Here is a 22,772-nt window from a genome sequence, read left to right on the forward strand (position 1 = left end):
GTGGGACCTGCAGCTATCAGTAAATGATGCAAAGGTGGGACCTGCAGCTATCAGTAAATGATGCAAAGGTGGGACCAGCAGCTATCAGTAAATGATGCAAAGGTGGGACCAGCAGCAATCAGAAAATGATGCAAAGGTGGGACCTGCAACTATCAGTAAATGATGCAAAGGTGGGACCTGCAGCTATCAGTAAATGATGCAAAGGTGGGACCAGCAGCTATCAGAAAATGATGCAAAGGTGGGACCAGCAGCTATCAGAAAATGATGCAAAGGTGGGACCTGCAACTATCAGTAAATGATGCAAAGGTGGGACTTGCAGCTATCAGTAAATGATGCAAAGGTGGGACCAGCAGCTATCAGTAAATGATGCAAAGGTGGGACCTGCAGCTATCAGTAAATGATGCAAAGGTGGGACCAGCAGCAATCAGTAAATGATGCAAAGGTGGGACCAGCAGCAATCAGAAAATGATGCAAAGGTGGGACCTGCAACTATCAGTAAATGATGCAAAGGTGGGACCAGCAGCAATCAGAAAATGATGCAAAGGTGGGACCAGCAGCTATCAGAAAATGATGCAAAGGTGGGACCAGCAGCTATCAGAAAATGATGCAAAGGTGGGACCAGCAGCTATCAGTAAATGATGCAAAGGTGGGACCAGCAGCTATCAGTAAATGATGCAAAGGTGGGACCAGCAGCTATCAGAAAATGATGCAAAGGTGGGACCAGCAGCTATCAGAAAATGATGCAAAGGTGGGACCAGCAGCTATCAGTAAATGATGCAAAGGTGGGACCAGCAGCTATCAGAAAATGATGCAAAGGTGGGACCAGCAGCTATCAGAAAATGATGCAAAGGTGGGACCAGCAGCTATCAGAAAATGATGCAAAGGTGGGACCAGCAGCTATCAGAAAATAATGACCTATCCTGTAGACATGCTATAAATGTCTGTCATTAGATGACCTATTTAACTTGGTTTTCTCATCTTCTAAGTTGGACAACTCCTTTTACCGATCATGTTTTTGGAATGTGGGAGTAAATCTAAAAACCCACACAACAAACACATGGAAAACGTACAAACCCCACAATGACAGAATTATTCCCAGGAACCAAATACTGTAAGGAAACAAAAACAATCACTTCATAATAGAAATGAAAAGAAAAGAACTCACGAACAATCCAGACCCCATGTCATCATCGCTAACTTGACAAGAACCAAATGGACCAGTACTGGAAATCTGAAAGTAAAACACTAAAGTTACACATAATGACAAAAGATATTTTTTATGCTATAGGTTTTTTTTCCAAGTGTTTAGATGTATTTACATATCAGATTCACATGTAGAGAACTGTATGAGAATGACCCTCCTTAACCCCTTCAACCCCCAGCCTGTTTTCACCTTCCTGACCAGGCCAAATTTTACAATTCTGACCACTGTCACTTTATGAGGTAATAGCTCTGGAACGCTTCAACGGACCCCCCTGATTCTGAGACTGTTTTTTCTTCACATATTGAACTTCATGATAGTGGTAAATTTAGGCTGATATTTTTCGCGTTTATTTGTGAAGATATCAGAATTTGGGTGAAAATTTTGTAAATTTAGCCATTTTCAAACTTTTAATTTTTATGTCCTTAAAGCAGAGAGTTATATAACAGAAAATGCTTAATAAATAACATATCCCACATGTCTACTTTACATCAGCATAATTTTTGAAATATTGTTTTTTTTGTTAGGAAGTGAAAAGGGTTAAAAGTTGATCAGCAATTTCTCAATTTTCCAACAAAATTTACAAAACCAACTTTTGTAGGGACCACATCACATTTGAAGTGGCTTTGAGGGGCCGATGACAGAATTTGAAAAACTGCACTGAAAGTGCTCAATACCACATTCAATAAGTTTCTTAACCCTTTAGGTGCTTCACAGGAATTAAAGCAATGTGGCAGGAAAAAATGAAAATCTTACTTTTTCCCTCAAAAATGTTGCTTTTGACCCAAATTTTTAATTTTCACAAGGGTAACAGGAGAAATTACACAACAAATTTTATGGTCCATTTTCTCCTGAGTACGCTGATACACAATATGTGGTGGAAAACTACTGCTTGGGTGCACAGCAGGGCTCGGAAGGGAAGGAGCGCCATTTTTGGAGTGCAAAATTGGCTGAAATAGACAGCGGACGCCATGTCGCGTTTGGAGAGCCCCTGATGTGCTTAAACACTGGAAATCCCCCACAAGTGACCCCAGTTTGGAAACTACTCCTCTTGAAGAATTCATCTAGGGGTGTAGTAAGCATTTTTCACCTTTAGGCCCTTCACACCGAATTGTATAACATTAGGCTGAGAAAATGGAAGATTACCATTTTTTTCCACTAAAATGTTGCTTTGGCCCCAAGTTTTTAGTTTTTAAATGAAATAATAGGAGAAAATGGATGGTACAATTTCTTATGCAATTTCTTCTGAGTACACCAAATACCCTATATGTGGTCAAAAACTACTTTCGAGGCACAGTGCAAAGGTCAGATGGGAAGGCGTGCCATGTTGGAGTTCACATTTTGCTGGAATGATTTGAGGGTGAACAGCAAAACCCCCCAAAGGTGACGCCATTTTACAAACTACAACCCCCCCCCACCAATTAATTTATCTAGTGGTGAAGTGGGCATGTTGACACTGCATGTTCCTGACAGAATTTTATACCATTGGGCAGTGACAAAAGAATAATTACATTTTTACCAGTAAAATGTTGTTTTAGCCCCAAGGTTTTAATTTTTATAAGGGCCAATAGGAAAAAATAGACCTCACAGTTTGTTGTGCAATTTCACCTGAGTGCGTCAATACCCTACATCTAATCATGAACTACTTTTGAGGCACAGTGGAAAGTTTAGAAGGGAAGAAGCACCATATTATAGTGCAGATTTGGCTGTTATGGATTATGGGTGCCATGAGCCACTGGGAGAGCCCTTGAAGTGCCAAAACAGCAGAACCCCCCCATAAGTGACCCCATTTTACAAACTACACCTCTCAATGAATTCATCTAGGGGTAAAGTGATCATATTAACACCATATGGGTCACATATGCGTTATAACATTGGGCAGTGAAGAAAAAATATTTACATTTTTACCACAAAAATGTAGTTTTAGCCCCAAATTTTACACTTTCACAAGAGGAAATGGGTAAAAATGCCACCAAAATTTGTCACACAATTTCTGCTGGACATGGCTATATCCCATATGTGGCTGTGTAGTACTGCTTAGCCACACGGCGAGACTCGGGCGGGAAAGAGCACTATTTGACTCTTGGAGATCAAATTATTGTTGAATAGTTTACAGACTCCATATACAGAGCCCTCAAGTGCTAGAAGAGCAGAATCCCATCTCTAGTGACCCCATTTTGGAGATTACACCCCTTTGTGAATTTATCTACAGGTGTAATGACGATTCTGACTCCATGGGTGTTTTACAGAACAAGCAGCAGTGGATGCTGCTTAGTGAAAACTGCAAATCTGCTATTTTAGTGACCAGTACATTATACCCAGCTCGTGCTTCTGGAGACATGCACCTGCAAATTAGGCGGGCCCCTATCGCTATAGAAATGCCAAACATGTGGACATGTGGTTTGGGCACACTGTGGGGCTTAGAAGGGAAAGGGGCTTTTGAATTTGGGAGCACAGACTTAGCTAGAATTCCTTTAGGGGGCGAGGAGCCATAGTGTTTTACCAGAGCCTTTGTGTCACCAGTAACATGGAAGACCCCTATATTTCTGTTGACAGATGATGGACCTGAGTGGGGACTTGCTTTTTTTGTGGATTGCGTTGAAGCTTTTATTGGGAACACTTTACATAACATTTTGGATCACATTTATCTTGTGCTCTACGCTGAGCACTTATATCGGGGTTTCCATCTAAATCTCAGAGTGACGTGATTCAGATGAAACCGCCGAGGGATCCATTCACTGTAATGAGGTAGCAGAGTTACTCTGGACTCCATCTGGCCTCTGTTCAGCGTTGTCCTTCTTTTCAGAGGTGCACAAAACTGTGGTCGACTGTGCTTTCATGCACACTTAAAAAGACGGACACAGCTAGATTATAGGCCAGACGGCGTCCACGGTGCCTCCATCAGCCTTATTAAAAGGAACTTCTGCCGTGGGTTCCGTCTGAATCACGTATTTCAGAGATTTACATGGAAACTCCGGTGTAAGTGCTCAGTGCAGAGAGCAGGATAAATGTGCGCCGAGCCTTACTGCGATCTTTCGGAGGCAGAATTGTGGCGCCCCGAGGGTTCGGTTGCCACAGGGGTATTGCACCTCAACCAGAGGTGTGATATTCCACCCCCAGGTAAGGATGGAGTGTGGACCAGGGCTCAGTTAGCTGCATACACACACACACACACCCCATTTCCGGGGGACAGCTCGACAGTGCTCCCATATAATTGCAGGCACAACTGACCATGTCCCTGGCTGGACTGGGGAAGGGGGAGAGAACCCAGAGATGTAGAAGCAGTAGGGGACGGTTTCTGGAGCATAGTAAGGAGCTCATTGGGTGCAGGTCACCTGAGCTCAGACACAGAGAAGCAAATAAAAGGTGGGAGCCATCTTAGTTCAGTGTTCAGTACAGTAGAGAGGTGACAGGGAGCAGAGGCTCTGTAGGAGCTCGGCTCAGAAGGCAGGCCTAGAGAAAAGGCCAGGGCCAGAGAGGAGAAGAAGAGAAGGAGAAGGAAGGAAAGAGGAGAGACAGAGGAGTAGAAAGGCTCCAGAAACAAGAAGGCAGAAGGGACCCTAAGAGAGCAGAACGGACAGCAACCGATGCAAGCCCGCGTAATATCGGGTGAAGGGTCAGGCCGTGGAAGGGTACCGGATTCCTAAGTTGGTGGAGGTAAATCATCACTCAGCCAAGAACCGGAGGTCGTGATCATTTATTGGTGCGACCCCTTGCTACACCCGCTAGGAAGGCACCACATATGGTCAGGGAAACTGGCGCCAAGTTTTACCAGAGAAGGCCCGAGGCAGCTGGACAGAAGCATGGTCACTGGTGGGGCACGAGAGGCCAGAGAAAGGATAGAAGGGGGTCCTGTGCCACACTCCTGAGTTGCCTGGGGGTTGACTGAGCCCCTCACCTGGTGGACGCAGCACGGCTTGTGCAGTCATTGCTGACAGAAGTGACTTGGATATCAACTGTGAGTAAAAGGCCTGAACTGCACCATTGGACTCTGTGTGATTTATGCTGCGCCTGCACCATCACCCCCAGCATTCACCTACACTGCCCTGAGGCTACACTCTTCCCGTGGGGAGTCATCCTATCCCTATGCTGCACACCAACACCAGCCTCAGCGGTCTGCCTTGCAGCGGCGGTCATCCCTGACCGCAATCCACGGGTGGCATAGTCGGACATTCAAAACACTGATAAATAGACTGCCATAGCATTTGGTCTGACCACCCTGAGCCACGGGATCGAGTTGCCACTACTACCCCCAGCATCGCACAGAAGCCCGGTTCCGGGTGCCCCACGGCCCAGGGGGCGAGTCAGAATGAACAAATCAACAGCAGGTCAAGAATTAGTTTTATTTATTTTTTATCCTGTTCCTTGTGCAGTTTTTATGTTACACCCATTGATTCATGCTGTTGCTAGATTTATGAGAGATGGTCTTTTTCCATACCTTAGTGCTAGATGGTTTGTGTACCCATTGTTAATACTCCTTTCCACATGGTACAGACATTATACCTCTGGAGGAGATAATATCTACATACTGGGCATATTGTTTGCACTAATCACAATATTGTTAAATAACAACTACCGGCACATTGTTAATTGCCATTGCTATTGTGGTTGCTCTTTCTATTGTGGATTCAGGGGTGTTGTCACATTGCACTGGTTTTTCTAAATGCTTTTATTGTTTTTCTGTTTGTCTACTGGTGTTAATAAAAACTTATTTTTATCGATTAATTAGATGTGCACAACTTATGTGTATTGGCCTTTCCTTCCTCTCTATGGGACTAACTTTTATAACTCTGATCGCTGGTACAATCCATTGCATTATTCCTGTCAGTGCTGCACTGAGAGAACCCTCTTAGACCATGCTCTCAGCCTGGTCTAACAGGCTTTCCATAGCTGGGTGACCCGGATGTCGTCATGACAACCTCAGTTGTCATGGCAACGATCGGCCCTTGCGATGACGTTGCAGGGGAGCCAATCTGAACGGAGAGGGGGCCCCCTCCCTCTCTTCTAAATGCTGCGATCGCTATCGATCGTGGCACTTATGGGGGTTAAATGGCCCTGGGTGGTGCGAGCACCGCTCATGGCCGTGAGAGCCGAGGCTCGGCTTTCACTTAAGCCATGCTCCCGGCGGCGATTGTGTGGGCTCCTGTGCCTGCATGATGTAAATTTTTTCCTTTCCCGACTATGACATAAACTTACTTCAAATGTCCTGAAGGGGTTAAAGAAACACTCCTCCTCCTCCCATCAAAATTGTTATCCTCTTATTGCAGTCATCCTATTATACAGCACTGTGTACTTACAATTGCTCATTTTTCCTTTCTACCCAGATAATTCTTCTCTTTTCCATTAGGTCTATGACATCACGTGATTAAATACTGACTAGCTGAATCTTTGTTAGCGATATGCAGAAACAGGAGGTCAATTTTTGCTTGTATGACTCATGAGTGACTTGCAAAAATCAATGGCAGGGGAAAGGGGCGGAGCAGCTGGGTCAGGATTTGAAGAGGGGAATGAGAAATGCAGGGACAAGAGACTTCCTGTTTCTACATAGAGCAAAGAAGAGAGAAGAATTAGCTGGGTAGAAAGGCAAAATGAGCAATTGTAAGTACACAGTGAAATATAATATAATAATATATTAAGAGGATAAAAATGTTGATGGGATGCTTCTTTAATGTTGAATATAAGGTCCATCCATATATTTAGTGGTTGGTTTGATGATTAATCACTGCAGGTGTTTTTTTAAGGCCCATTGAGTAATAGGTATTTACCATTTGCTATGCGAATTTCTAATATACTGTGTTATTATTTTTTCACAGATATTGATTATTATATATACATACCCTTTGAAGATATATAAACTGAAGGGTCTTTGCATAGGCTTGAGGAGGTCACTAACAATGTTCAGATCTGTGATCACTGACCTGTGACTTGTTTTATTTCATATGTTGGGCATCATTTTGAATGACTGTTTTTGAATAGGTTATTGAAATTGTGCCGTATTATTTGTTTGTCGTTGGTTATGTGGGGATATATTTCTTTTTTCACATCGATTTTGGGCAGCATTTTTAGGTCTACATATGTGGGATTTTGTGCATTGTGCAATTTTGGCTTAACCTTATGGGGATGAAGATGAAGTTTTAAAGGGGTTGTCCAGGCATACAGTGTTGCTAACTTTTCTGCAACATGATCAATAACAGATCACGGGGGCTCAACACACAGGGCCCGCCGATCAGCTTTTATTTGCTCTCGAGTTGCTGGGTGGGGTGTTCTCAGCAGTACACAATTAATTACTGCAAAGAAAGATAATCTTTGCACAAACTTAAAAATAATTTAATCAGATGAACAAACGTCTTTGTAGTATTGGCGTCTCTGCCCCCTGACAGGCAGAGACGCCGTCCCTCTTACCGCCGCGCTCCCCGCCCAGCGTCCTCCGGCGCTCCTGCTTCTGCCGGTGCGCGCAGCTTCCCGGGCACTGTCCTTAGGGCGCGCGCACGCTCCCTACCTCTTAAAGGGGCCGCATGCAACGTCCTATGGAGTCCCCGGCCAATGGCCGGAGGACCTCCCATATAAAAGGCACCTCCTCCAAAATGGAGGTGCCCGTGTAAGGTTGTAGCTTTGCGTGTAAAACTCTGCTTCACTCCTCAGGTCCCGCTGCTAGCCTGACTACCAGTCCAGTCCGCCAGCCTGACTACCAGTCCAGTCCGCCAGCCTGACTACCAGTCCAGTCCGCCAGCCTGACTACCAGTTCAATCCGCCAGCCTGACTACCAGTCCTGTCCGCCAGCTTGTCTACTCTCCAGCCCGACAGTCTGTCTACAGTCCAGTCCGCCAGTCTGTCTATGGGCCCTGCCCGCCTGCTCACCTGGAAGCACCGGCCTGTAACCTGCCGTGCCTACCAGCCAGCCTACCTGGAGGCTCCTGCTTGTTACCTGCCGTGCCTACCTGCCAGCCTACCTGGAGGCTCCTGCTTGTTACCTGCCGTGTCTGCCAGTCTGTCTACCCGGATCACCCGTCAGCCTGCCTGTCGTGCTCATCTGCTGTACCGGTCAGTCCCTGCCTTCTGACCCGTGGGAGTCACCTGCTCTCATACAAGGTCTGGCCCAGAGTAGCACCTGGTCCCTCTGTTCGGTCCTTCCCTGGTCACGGAGTCGATTGAGCCGCCGTACGACCTTGGTCAGTCCTAGTTGATACCTAGTTACGCCCCTCTGGTCCCTCCTTGCACCGCAACACAGAGGTTCCACCACCCGGATCCGTAACAGTCTTGCTCGTACATCTGGTGATTGACAGCATGCTCAGAAAGGACAATAATATGCTGGTTCCCAATTATCGGCCAGTGAAAATTCACTTTAACCTCTTTACCCCCGAGGGTGGTTTGCACGTTAATGACCAGGCCAATTTTTACAATTCTGACCACTGTCACTTTATGAGGTAATAACTCTGGAACACTTCAACGGATCCCACTGATTCTGAGATTGTTTTTTCGTGACATATTGTACTTCATGATAGTGGTAAAATTTCATCGATATCACTTGCGCTTATTTGTGAAAAAATCTGAAATTTCGAAAATTTAGCAATTTTCAAACTTTGAATTTTCATGCCCTTAAATCAGAGAGAAATGTCACACAAAATAGTTAATAAATAACATTTCCCACATGTCTACTTCACATTAGCACAATTTTGGAACCCAATTATTTTTTAGGAAGTTATAAGGGTTAAAAGTTGACCATTGATTTCTCATTTTTACAACAAAATTCACAAAAGCATTTTTTTTAGGGACCACACCACATTTGAATTGACTTTGAGGGGTCTGTATGACAGAAAATACCCCAAAGTGACACTATTCTAAAAACTGCACCCCTCAAGGTGCTCAAAACCACATTCAAGAACTTTATTAACCCTGCAGGTGCTTCACAGGAATTTTTGGAATGTGGAAGAAAAAAATTCACATTTAACTTTTTTCACAAAAATGTTTCTTTAGACCCAATTTTTTTTATTTTCGGAGGGTTTAAAAGAAAAAAATAGACTCCAAAACTTGTTGTGCAATTTCCCCTGAGCACGCAGATACCCCATACGTGGGGAAAAAACACTGTTTGGGCGCATGGCAAGGTTCGGAAGGGAAGGAGGGCCATTTGACTCTTTGAATGTAAAATTTGCTTGAATAATTAGCAGACGCCATGTTGCGTTTGGGGAGCCCCTGATGTGCCTAAACAGTGGAAACCCCCCACAAGTGACACCATTTTTAAAACTAGACCCATCAGGGAACTTATCTAGATGTGTGGTGAGAACCTTGAACCCCCAGGTGCTTCACAGAAGTTTAGAACACTGAGCGGTAAAAATACAATTTTCACATTTTTGCAACAAAAATGTTTTTCAGCCCCCAGTTTTGCATTTTCATAAGGGTAACAGGAGAAATTGCACCATGCAACTTGTTGTGCAATTTCTCCTGAGTAAGCCGATACTCCATATGTGGGGAAAAAAAACTGCTTGGGCATACGGCAGGGTTCGGAAGGGAAAGGAGTACCATTTGACTTTTTGAATGTAAAATTTGCTTGAATAATTAGCGGACGCAAGTCGCGTTTGGGGAGCCCCTGATGTGCCTAAACAGTGGAAACCCCCCACAAGTGACACCATTTTGGAACCTAGACCCCTTAGGGAACTTATCTAGATGTGTGGTGAGCACCCTGAACCCCCAAGTGCTTTACAGAAGTTTATAACCTGGAACCGTGAAAATAAAAAAATTAAAATTTTTCCACAAAAATGATGTTTTAGCCCCATTTTTTTTATTTTCACAAGGGTAAGAGGAGAAAATTAACCCCAAAAACTTTTGTGCAATTTCTCCTGAGTAAGCCAATACCCCATATGTGGGGAAAATACAGTGTTTGGGCGCACGGCAGAGTTCAGAAGGGAAGGAGCACTGTGTGACTTTTTGAACGCAAAATTTGCTGGAATTGAGAGTGGACGCCATGTCGCATTTGGAGAGCCCCTGATGAGCCTAAATAGTGGAAACCCCCCACAAGTGACCCCATTTTGGAAACTAAACCCCTCAAGGATTTTATCAAGGGGTATAGTGAACATTTTGAACCCAGAGGTACAACACATAATTTGATAACATTAGGTCATCATATTGAATAAGTTGTCATTAGTCTTGAGCGTGTAATGCACACGCCCGGACTGACTGGCGTGTGTGTGTTTAGTGGTTCCACTGTGCCATGAACCGGAGAGTGCCTGGAGGGGCGTAACTAAGTATCTGCCCGATCCGACCAAGGTCGCACGACGGCATATGACGCCAGTGCACCAGGGAGGAACCGAGCAGAGGGACCAGGGTCTACTCCAGGTCACACTCCGGACACGGCTGTTGACCCACACCAGGGAATACAGGAACAGGCAGACTAGAGCGCAGGCTGGGTAGGGTCCAGTACAGACTGGGAGACGAGTTCAGAGCCGCAGATGCGGTAAACAAACAGAGTAAAGCGAAACTGCAGACGCGGTGGACAAGGCTGAGCAGAGCGAAACCGCAGACACGGTGAACAAGGCTGAGCAGAGCGAAACCGCAGACGCGGTGGACAAGGCTGAGCAGAGCGAAACCGCAGATGCGGTGGACAAGGCTGAGCAGAGCGAAACCGCAGACGCGGTGGACAAGGCTGAGCAGAGCGAAACCGCAGACGCTTTGGACAAGGCTGAGCAGAGCGAAACCGCATACGCTTTGGACAAGGCTGAGCAGAGCGAAACCGCAGACGCGGTGGACAAGGCTGAGCAGAGCGAAACTGCAGACGCGGTGGACAAGGCTGAGCAGAGCGAAACCGCAGACGCGGTGGACAAGGCTGAGCAGAGCGAAACCGCAGACGCGGTGGACAAGGCTGAGCAGAGCGAAACCGCAGACGCGGTGGACAAGGCTGAGATAAATCGCCGAAGAGGTAAACAAAGACAAAGCAAAAGGGATAGTTTTTCTATGTTTTGGCGCTTTTACACAATAAAAGCTATTTTATAGAAACAATTATTTTTTTGCATCGCTTTATTCTGAGAGCTATAACTTTTTTATTTTTAGGCTGATGGAGTTGTATGGCAGCTTGTTTTTGCGGGACAAGATGATGTTTTCAGCGGTACTATTTTTATTTATATTTGTCTTTTTGATTGCGTGTTATTACATTTTTTGTTTGGTGGTATGATGATAAAGCATTGTTTTTTGCTTTGTTTTTTTTTTTTTTCACCGTGTTCACTAAAGGGGTTAACTAGTGGGACAGTTTTATAGGTCTGGTCGTTCCGGACGCGACGATGCCAAATATATGTACTTTTATTGTTTTTTTTTTTCATAATAATATTTATTGAAGGGTACATTATATTTTTATTTTTGGTGGATTATTTTTAAAAAAAATATTTTTACAATTTTTTTTTTAACATTTTTTTTTCATTTTTAAACACTTTTTTTACTTTTATACTTTGTCTCACTATGGGACTTTCACTTTTTTTACTCTGATCGCCTGTATAGCATAGGGATGGAGCACCATCCCTGTGCTATACAGGCTGTCAGCACTGCAAATGCAGAAGATAATTTGGTTATGCACTGCGCATGACCAAAGTCTCTTCCTGCTGTCTGGTGACCCGGATGTTGTCATGACGACATTGAGTCGTCATGGCAACATCCAGGAAGCCGCGGCAGACAGCGGTGGACGCTGGCAGGAGAGGTGAGAATCGGCGGTCGCCTCCCCTTGCCCCCGCAATGCTGCGATCGACTTCGAGGGATCGCTCCCAGCACATAGCACCGGGTGTCAGCGGTGACAATCAGCTGAAACCCAGTGGTGATCGCGTCCGCACAGCCTGTGTGCGGGCGAAATCAAGAGGGCGTACTAATACGTCCCTGGCTCTTAAAGCCCAGGGCGCAGGTACGTGTTAGTACGCCTTGGGCTTTTAAGGGGTTAATGTACTGATGATGGTTTTGGTGCTGTATTTCATATTCTGATGGTGGTTCCGGTGCTGAATTCATATGTTGATGATAGTTCTTTTGATGTACACTTACACTATCTTCTTTTATATCAGTTGTAGATGACCAGTCCATATATGGCAGAATATCCACATCTTCTGCAGATATAATTTCAAGAACATTTGGTTCAATGTCAATTTCTTCTTCTGCACTCTAAAAGATAAAGAAGAAACCTATATTTTTCAAGTCATATTATCACATTTTCAAAAAATCTACAAATGACGTAGAATGGTGTTTCTCAATGGTGTGGCTACTGCAGTGCTTGTATGTATATCTATATACTAGCCATGGAATATGTGAAGCTGCACATTAAAGGGACTGTCCAGATCTGGGGAAAAAAGTCTGCAATCACTCTGTGACTACAGACTGCTGAATCCTGATAGCATTTGGTGCGCACACGGTCATGGTTTTTCGTATTACCAGTGCGAGTAGGCGGTGCTGTGACCACATGCATACATTCGGTCACGTGAACACATGCTCGCACTGGCAAGAATGATAAATCATGAAAGTGTGTGCACTGTCACACTATCACGATTCGGTAGTCTGCAGACTTTTGTCACAAGCTCAGACAACCTGTTTAAAATAATTCTATAGGAGTATTGGCCTTGTCCTATGTTTTCTGCTTTGTTTCTCAATGGGACAGATTTACTAATCCTCTCTAATTTTTATACAATGCAAACCAGGAATTGCCAGTCTAAAAATCCACCAAATGTATTGGGTTGTCCACTCTTGGGGCTCAAGTCTGTATTCTCAGTCACTTGGCAGACTTGTGAATTCTTACAGCACGCACAGTGTGCGCTGTCAGGATTCTCTGGTGCTGGGATTGGGCAGTCATGTGATCGCATGTACATCATTTGTAAACTTCTGGCCACATTCCGACTAGACATGTCCAGTCTCACTCAACTGACTTATATTGAGTAAGACTGGACACGTCTAGTCGGCATGTGACCACATTAATACAAATCGCATACTTGTGATCACGTGCATGCTTGTTCCCGACACCAGAGAGTTCTGACAACTCATAATGGGCGCACTGTTAGGATTTTCAAGTCTGCAGTCAAATAGTGTGACTGCAGACTTGAACCCCTAGTCTGGGCAACACCTTGAAGTCACTCAGGGTGTTTGCTAAATTTGGTGTATTTTTTTGACTAATCTAAATTTATTCCACCTTTTTGCTGGTGTTGACTTACTTTTTTGCCAATTATTTGTGCAAGTTTGACTTTTCAGCGGGATCAGGCTCCTTATTGAGAAAGTCAGAAAAAGTGTCTAAAACACATAATACATGTGGCGCAAGGCTTGATGTGTGCATGGACCAATTCACACAAGTTTTGGACAGCACACGGCAAAACAGGGTGTAATGGAACTGTTCATACATCTGGTTTTTTTAAACAAATCTGTGTGTCTTTACTGTTCAAACTAAACTTAGTACAAGTCCTATTTGTGAACATCACAGTCGGCCATTAAAGATTTCAGGGAACCGTTAGAGAATATGGAAAACAATGTTTTTTTCCACCTGTTTTTATTAAAAGATGCATTGCTAGGTGAAAAATAATCTCAGACCGTGAAAAAAAACCCTAAAACCTGAAAGCACTCAGTATGCAGGTGCCACGAGAAAGATACCATATTTTTCGGACCATAAGACGCACTTTTTTCTCCCAAATTTGGGAGGAAAATGGGGGGTGCGTCTTATGGTCCGAACGCAACTTACCGGTGGTGGTGGAGCGGGATCGCAGCGCGGCGGCGGAAGAAGAGGTGAGGCGGGCCGGTATCTGGCCGGGGATCAGGCCTGGTCGGGTACCGGGGCTGGTGTTTGGCTGTGAGGCATAGCAGAGTGAGCGGCTTTCCGGTGACCGCGGCCATGTTCCTGAAGCTGTGATCTACAGGAAAATGATCGCCGGAGCCGGCACATACGCTCTGCCGCACCGGCGGACATTTTCCTGTAGATCACAGCTTCAGAAAGATGGCAGCGGCCACCGGAAGCCGCTCACTCTGCTCTGCCACTCCGCTCACAGCAAGACACTGGCACCAGGGCCCCAGCACACCAGGTACTATGCCACAAGCACACCGGCACCAGGCCACCAGCACCAAGGCACCAGGCCACCAGCACCAGGCCACCAGCACCAAGGCACCAGGCCACCAGAACTCCAGGTACCGGGGCGTGGCCTGGCCGGGCATGTGAGTAGAAGTGAGGCAGAAGAGCTCCTATAACCCTGTCCTGTAATCCTTCCTGCCCGAGGGAATCATTGCTTCTAAAAGATCTCACCAGGTGGCCTGGGGTCTCAGGAGTGCGGGGGAGCAGTCGGTGGTGCAGAACGAGATGACCCGGCGAGATAGCAAGCAGAGGCAGGCGGCTGGCTCATCACAGCATGAGGGCCAAAATGGTGCCGTGGCCTCTGAGGCGGGAACTGAAACTCCAAGGCAGCGGGAGAAGCGCATGGAGGTGGTGAACAGGCTCTCCAAATATGCGCATGGCGGAGGAGCTGAGGAGCTTACACCTGACCGGAATGTGCAGTCATTAAAAAGCACGGTAACTGAGGGGGATGTGGAGAAGGCAGCGGGGGAGACACATGAGAGGAATGTGCAGGCTGCTAAAACAACAACTACCCCCAGCAGAGAGGCTCAGGTTACCAGTGGTGCTGACTCACTGGCAGATGACGATGAGCCTACTTTAAAGGATGTGCTGCTGGCCATCTCACATAGTAAAGCAGATCTCACTGAACACATAGGGTCTGTGAAAGTGGACATATCTCATATATGCCATGACATGCAGAAAATGAGGGAGCGCCTCACTGAAACAGAAGGCAGAGTGGGGGATTTGGAGGATACTGTGTCTCCTATGACTAAAACACTTAAAACAGCTACTGACTATTAACTATTTACTCAACAAAGCGGATGATCTTGAAAATCGCCTAAGAAGAAATAACGTGCGTATTGTGGGTGTGCCTGAGAAAGCAGAGGGCAGAGAGGTGGTGGACTTTTTTGAGAAATGGCTGCTGCAATCCTTTGGAAAAGATAAATTCTCTAAAATGTTCGCTATTGAGAGGGCACACAGGGTCCCCACCAGACCTCCACCGGCTGGGGCACTGCCACGTACAGTTCTAATGAAAATGCTGCATTTTCGTGACAGAGATAAAATCCTACAATTGGCGCGGTCGGCTAATGACTTATGTATAGAGGGGGCGAGAGTGTCCTTCTATCCTGATTTTTCGGTGGAGGTTCAAAGGAGACGCGCCCAATTTCAAGATATCAAGCGCAGATTGAGAGCACTTCAAGTACCCTATGCAATGCTATATCCTGCACGGCTGCGGGTCACAGCACTGGGTGAAACTCATTTCTTTGATTCACCAAAGGAGGCTGCAAAGTGGCTGGACTTAAAAGAGAGACAAATCCGGACGGGCTGACACCAATTTTGAGAAGATTCTTGACAGAATATAATATAATAATTCAAGAAATTTGAATTCTAGTGGATAATACTCCGCTGTTGGCTAATGAATCTCTGTTTATAAACGTTATGATTATTATTTTTCAGTTTTTGTATACTGCTTATAACCTGGCTCTCATATATACCTCGGGCAGGCCAATATACTTATATGGTTGTTGAGGTGTTGGTTTCACCTACAATGTATAAGCAGGGATAAGACACTCTGCCGTCTGAATGTTCTGGGAACGTTGTGTGGGGGGGGAATGAGGGAGTCTGTGATGCAACTCATGCTGCGGCGCCTCGTGTGCTTATGGCCTACTAGGCTGCATGAGGCTAAACACCAGACTCTACATAGTACGGCTGTTGGTATTCATTTGATTAAGGGGGGGGGGATGTTAAATGAGGTAGTGAGGGGGGGTAAAAGAACAGAATTTACTTTGATTGGTGCAGACTGTGTATTATTACCATACTATAATCCTGATGGTCGGACGCACGAGTGGGTGCGGAGGGGGGCATGTGACAGTTCATCTTCAATCGTTAAAACATGGTTAAGCAGATTAATGTAGTATCCTGGAATATTAGAGGTATGGGAGATCACAACAAAAGATTTGCGGCACTTAAATATCTTAAGGAATATCAGTAGTCGATAATCTGTCTGCAAGAGACGCATTGCAATACGGAGGCCGCTGCGGCACTGAGCAAGCTTTGGAGGGGGCCGGCCTATCATTCTACACATAGTACTTACTCTAGGGGGGTTAGTATATTGATTCATCCGAATTTACCCTTTGAATGTGAGAGAAGTATCTGTGACAGGGAGGGTAGGTATGTATGTCTAGTGTGCAGAGTGGCTGAGCTTAGAATTTGCCTAATTGCTCTATATGTTCCTCCACCTTTCTCTATACAGACTCTGCGACAACTATTCCCGTGGATAACGGAATTTGCTACCATACCCCGGTTAGTTATCGGTGATTTTAATATGTATCTACATGCTGAGCTTGATAAGTATAGGGGTAATGTGGGGGGAGGGGCTGCTCAAGAGACATCGTTGGCAAGGGTCCTGCAGGAAATCAGTCTGGTAGATGTGTGGCAGGTTCGTTTCCCAAATGTTAAGCAGTATTCATGTTATTCAGCATCCTATTCCTCTCTGTCCAGAATTGACCTGGCTCTGGGAAATAGTCATCTAGTCCCTTTAGTTACTAAAGTAGAATACTGCACGAGATTGTTATCTGATCATTCCCCATTATTGGTTGTTCTGGGGATCGATCCTCGCACCATAAACAGAAGGGCACTGTGGAGGTTTAACCCCTACTGGCTGGACGTATTCGGGGAACAGTTAGATTTAGCAGGTAAATTGGAGCATTTCTTTCAAGACAATATAGGCTCTGCTCCTTTAGATACGGTATGGGAAGCCATGAAGGCGTTCTTAAGGGGGATCCTGATTAAGGAAATTTCCATGATCAAATCCAAAAATAGGGCTCGTACTCAGGAGTTGCGGAGGGAAGTAGACATACTGGAACAGAGGTATGTTGAGTCTCCAATCATAGAGAATAGGGAACACTGGACACGGGCACAGGCTACACTAAATGACCATATATTGAAACAAGCAGAACATAAACAGTTTTTTCTTAAACAGCAATTTTATGTGGAGGGAGAGAGTGCAGGGCACTTGCTGGCCACTATAGCCAAGGCCCAGACTGGGGCTCCTATGATTGCAGCTATCAGGGATACTAAGGGTGTGGTAATTACTGATTCAAAGGCTATAATGGAAGAATTTTTTCAGTTCTACAGACAATTATATGCTTCCAAACTGACTAAGGCGCAAAGGGACATAGATCTATACCTTCATGATATGCAAATACCATGCTTAACAGATAGCCAGAGAGAACAACTAGATGCACCAATCACCCTGGAGGAGATGCAGGAAGCTTTAAAAGATTTTCAAAATAACAAGGCCCCTGGTGCTGACGGGATCCCTGCGGAAATTTATAAGGAGGCTGGGGGGGTTTTACTTCCCAGGTTACTGGAAGTGTTTAAGGAAGCGAGGGGGGGGGGGGGCCTTGCCGGCTTCAATGAGGGAGGCTAACATAGTTCTTTTGCCAAAACCTGGAAAGGATGCACTAAACCCCGAATCATATAGGCCAATATCTTTACTCTCGGTAGATGTAAAAATTTTAGCTAAGGTCTTGGCTACCAGATTGGTGGTGGTTATTACACATCTGGTTGCAGAAGACCAGACTGGGTTTATACCGGCCAAGTCGACGGCAATTAACTTGCGTCGGCTTTTTCTTAATCTACAAATGCAGTCACAAAATGCAGGTGGTAGGGCAGTACTATCACTTGATGCCGCTAAGGCTTTTGATAGTGTCGAATGGGAGTATTTATGGGCTGTTTTGCGAAAAATGGGGTTCGGTACTGGATTTCGGGCCTGGGTACGGCTTCTATATAACAATCCGGTAGCTCGGATTAGAATTAATGGTAATCTTTCTGGTAGCATTGAAATGGGCAGGGGCACGCGTCAGGGCTGCCCGTTGTCTCCCCTACTGTTCGCCCTGGCTATGGAGCCATTGGCTGTTAAGCTTCGTTCCAGCAGTGAAATTCAGGGTTTCCGCTACAAAACACTGGAGGAGCGGGTGGCCCTATACGCTGACGACCTTCTGTTGTTTTTGGGTGACACGGAGCAATCTCTGATGACAGCTATGAATTTAATAAGGGAGTTTGGAGATCATTCCGGCTTACGGATTAATTGGGACAAATCAGTTCTTATGCCGGTTGATGGTTTGTCTCAGAATACTAGGGTAGGGAGTACTTGCTTGAAGGTGGTGCGAGAATTTAAATATCTCGGAGTTAGAGTGACCACATCTATCGGAGATTATATTCCTTTAAATTTACTTGAACTGCTTACTAAATTTCAACAAAAGGCCAATACTTGGAGCAAACTTCCCCTATCAATGGTAGGTCGAACTAACTTAATTAAAATGGTGTTAATGCCCCAATTATTATACATCCTTCATAATTTACCGGTTTGGATCCCCATGAGAATATTTTATAAATTTCAGGCACTGTTTCGGGAATTGATCTGGAAAAAAGGGGTGGCCAGAATCAGTTTGGATACACTTCAAAGGCCCAAAGATCAGGGGGGACTAGCCGCACCTAATCCATGGATATATTTTCTAGCTTCTCAAATGCAACAGCTCTGGTTAATCCAGGGGAACCTAGATAAACTGATACGTCTACTCTCACACAATCTGCCGATTATCTCCTTTCTAGAAACAGGAATCTCGGGGTGGGATGCTAGACGACACCTCCCGACCCTAACACTTATGGGGAAAACGTGGCAGAAAATCAAATTGTTGTTGGGAATAAAAGGCTTTACCCAGTTTACCCCGTTGTGGCATAATGTGGGCCTTCCAGAGATGCATAAATTGAAAGGATTCGGAATATGGGAAAAATTGGGAATAACTAATGTGGCGCAAATATTAGAGGGGGAAATATTTAAATCGTTCCAACAGATAAAAGAAGAATATTGTATTCCACAAACTCGTTTTTACTTTTATCTCCAATTGAGGCATGCATGGTTTGTACAGCCGCGACATATGCAAAGTAAAATCCAACATCATCTACTGTTTAACACATTATTATGCCATACAGGTGGGAAGGGATTGATTTCCAGAATTTACGGGATACTTATGCAGCAATTTCAGTGGGACAGACCCTTAAATGTTAAGGAGAGGTGGGAACGCGACATTGGTACTATAACCTCGGAAGAATGGGAAGAGGTGGTGGGGAGCGTTCCGATACTATCTACATGTGAGGCACATAGACTTTCACAGTTGTACTTATTACATAGGGTATATAGAACCCCCAAATTTCTACAGCGCATTGGGGTAAGGAATGACAGTATGTGTCCGAAATGTGGAGAGGAAGGAGCAGATCTTATGCATATGATGTGGACGTGTAGAAAGGTCGCTGTATTCTGGAATGAGTGTGTGCAATACATTAATGATGTGTTTGAGTGTAATTTACCCCTATATCCTAAAGTGTGTGTATTAGGCCTTGTAGAAATATTAGGATGTGAGGAGGATGAAATAATAGCTGTTAAGAGGACTCTATACCAGGTCAGAAAGCTTATAGCCGCACATTGGTTGGATCCCTCCCCTCTCAGGCTCCAGGAATTTTTGGATAGAATGCGTCTTTTATTGAGATTAGAAGAGGGAGTGTACAAAAAGCGGAAGGCTATACGTAAATTTGATAAAATCTGGGGTAAATGGAATATGTTTCATGGTTATCATATTATGTCTATTTTAAATATCACTTGAGTTTTGAAATGTTGTGGTCTCTCATGTTCTGTATAACTAATTACTGATTATCAGATATTAAGCTCTGTACCCATGGATCAAACTAGTAATGCTTTAACAGTCGGATAAGCTATATGATGGTATACGGTCTGTAACAAAAACTTGCTTTTGCCATATGGTTCTTGGGGCTGTTATGGGTGGGGGGAAGGGGAACGGGTGGGTCTTGAGAGGCACTGCTAGTTTAGTGATGCTTCACTGTTGTTTATGTATAATGTTATAAAAAGTTTTTTAATAAAAAATATCTGATTTAAAAAAAAAAGAACTCCAGGTACCAGGCCACCAGCACTAAGACACCAGGCCACCAGCACCCTGGCCCCCAGCACTCCAGGCACCAGCACCAGGGCACCAGGCCCCTGAGTACCAGGCCCCCAGCCTCCAGGCCCTCAGGTACCAGGCCCCCAGGTACCAGGCCCACAGCCACCAGGCCCTCAGGTACCAGGCCCCCAGGTACCAGGCCCGCAGCCACCAGGCCCCCAGGTACCAGGCCCCCAGGTACCAGCATGCCTGCACTTCCGCCGGCTTCCTGAAGGACCCTGCCTCCTGTGACCCCAGCTCCACCGCGTCCCCCCCACCCCCCCTCCCCCCGCTCGAGGTAAGATACCTATTCAGACTACAAGATGGACCCCCATCTTATAAAAAATATTTTTTTCCTATTTTCCACCCCAAAATTTGGGGTGCATCTTATAGTTCGAAAATTAGTGTAGTTTTGAATAGTATAAACTTGTTTTTTTTATTATTAAAGGGCCTGACCAGAAACAGCGCCACTCTTGACCATGGATTAAATCTGGTATTGCACCTCAACCCATTCATGTGCATTGAGTCGGGCTACAATATTAAGTACAAGTCATGGTCAAGGGGTGGCGCTGTTTCTTAAAGAAAATAGCCATGTTTTTCTAATCCTAGAGAACTACTGTAATTTTGCCTTGTTTGTTTTCAGAAACTTTGGAAAACCCCCATACAAGAACTTATGTTTGCTATGTTACATACTCACCCTTTTTTCCACGGCCACAAAACTTGTGAATTGAGTAACTATTGAGTACTCTATACTGAGCTGAATGATGGACAACTTCATCTCTTGTTTCTTCATCTACATCAGATGTAAAAGAAAAAAATAGGGTTTACAAAAAAAAAAATCACAAAAACATAATAATATTTTGATGAAAATTAATATGGGTAAATTATTATAAGAGAGCAAGGTGTAATCTTGTATTCCACTGTCCATGTCACCATCTTCCTCTGAAATACTTTCTTTGTAAATTTGGTAAAGTCATGGTCTATCATTACCGTAGGGGATATTTGTAACTTCACTCTGTCCGACCATTCTGGCCGGATAAGACTCAGAAGGCCACATCTACCTAATCCTGACAATGTAGCGGAGATCCGTGCTTAGCACTGTTACTTTGCAGCACTGGGGTCCTGGGTTCAAATCCCACCAAGGACAACATCTGCAAGGAGTTTGTATGTTTTCCCCGTGTTTGTGTGGGTTTACTCCGGGTTCTCCGGTTTCCTCCCACACTCCAAAGACATACTGATAGGGAATGTAGATTCTGAGCCCAAAGGAGGACAGTGATTATCATGTATAGTGCTGCGGAATATGATGGTGCTATATAAGTGAGTAAATAAAATAAAAATAAATGTATATGTTCAAAAATAATTGTATTTGATCTTATGATGCCTTTTCTACAGATAAATGTGGAGATACATTAGTTCTATTGTATGTGGGTCTATATTAATCCTCATCTTTAATGGGCTTTAGGTGACCCACCCCAACCTTAGCCGTATGTCCCAACTGTATTTATACAGGATTACTGTCAGGGGTGTGTCAGGTGTAATAGACAGTCGTTCTGGATCTGGCTGTAGAAGGTCACTGCACTTGGCATTGCAGACACCGTCTTAATCCTTCTCCCTTAAGGACCCAGCGGCGACCTCCCTCCTGCCGCCGATTGACACACCCTTGCATGGGAGTTAAAAACACTCAGTTTGCTCCAGGGATTCGCCTGTGATACTTCTATGTACCACTGTGCAGGCTTGGAGTGCTTTGAGTCGACTAGCTTCTTCTCTGGTGCCCTTGGAGGACAGTTGGTGTTAGTCCTCTGGTGTCTGCTCAAGCTAAGTTTATTGCCTTTGTTTGTCTACCTTGTTGTCTTTAGTTTGTAGTGGGGCCTGACAAGTGCTCACCTCATCCCCTCGAGGGCCAAGCTCTAGGAACATACAGGGTTTAGGGTCCTGCTTGGCAATAGATGTGGAACCTATATAGGGACGGTAGGGTAGGCAGGGTGATATTAGATCCACCTGGGGGTCTAAACTCCCCCTTTCCCTAGTGTTTGGGCTGTCTCCCCCTCTTCCCTTCATGTTGCACTTAGTCTTTCCCACACCTTGCGTGACAGTTACACATGCGATCAATAGTTTGGATACAGAGGAGACAAAGGGATATGTTGCATAGATAATAAATGTAATTTTTCAACTATCCAAAAATGAATTTCTGAAAAAAAACATTTTGTCTATGTTACTATTCTGTTTAATAACTGTAACCAACAAGAATCTGCTAAAGAATTAATAGAATGAAGAAGTCTCAAAATAGAACAGAAAGTAAGGCTATGTTAAACACAGAGTTTTTTTTAAATGATCAAAAACAACAACTTTTTCAAGAGGAAAATCACTTTAGGAAACTCGTCGTTTTTGAAGGAGTTCTTTTTTTTCCTAAAGTGGTTTTGAAGAGTTTTGGAAGAGTTTTTTTTCCCTTTTTTGGAGTGAATTTCATCAGGATCTGCTTCTAGGAAAGGACTTTTTTTTTTTTTTTGGACATCAGAAGTTTTTCCAA

The 22,772-nt window shown here is 44.7% G+C and overlaps 1 protein-coding gene across 11 annotated transcripts in view; it reads right to left on the reverse strand.

The window, feature by feature from the left end:
- PARP4 (poly(ADP-ribose) polymerase family member 4) overlaps nt 1-22,772 on the reverse strand; it is a 275,659-nt gene that overhangs the window by 188,162 nt on the left and 64,725 nt on the right. For all 11 annotated transcript variants that reach the window (XM_073662418.1, XM_073662419.1, XM_073662416.1 and 8 more), the window contains exons 29-31: nt 20,943-21,038; nt 12,212-12,328; nt 1,166-1,231 (exon numbers count right to left, since the gene is read on the reverse strand). In XM_073662418.1, coding sequence (XP_073518519.1) covers nt 1,166-1,231; nt 12,212-12,328; nt 20,943-21,038 — 279 coding nt within the window. The remainder of the gene's footprint in view (nt 1-1,165; nt 1,232-12,211; nt 12,329-20,942; nt 21,039-22,772) is intronic.

The sequence above is a fragment of the Phyllobates terribilis genome, unplaced genomic scaffold (assembly GCF_046119375.1).
Source record: "Phyllobates terribilis strain yellow unplaced genomic scaffold, ASM4611937v1 Scaffold_2__4_contigs__length_985480577, whole genome shotgun sequence".
Lineage (NCBI taxonomy): Eukaryota > Metazoa > Chordata > Amphibia > Anura > Dendrobatidae > Phyllobates > Phyllobates terribilis.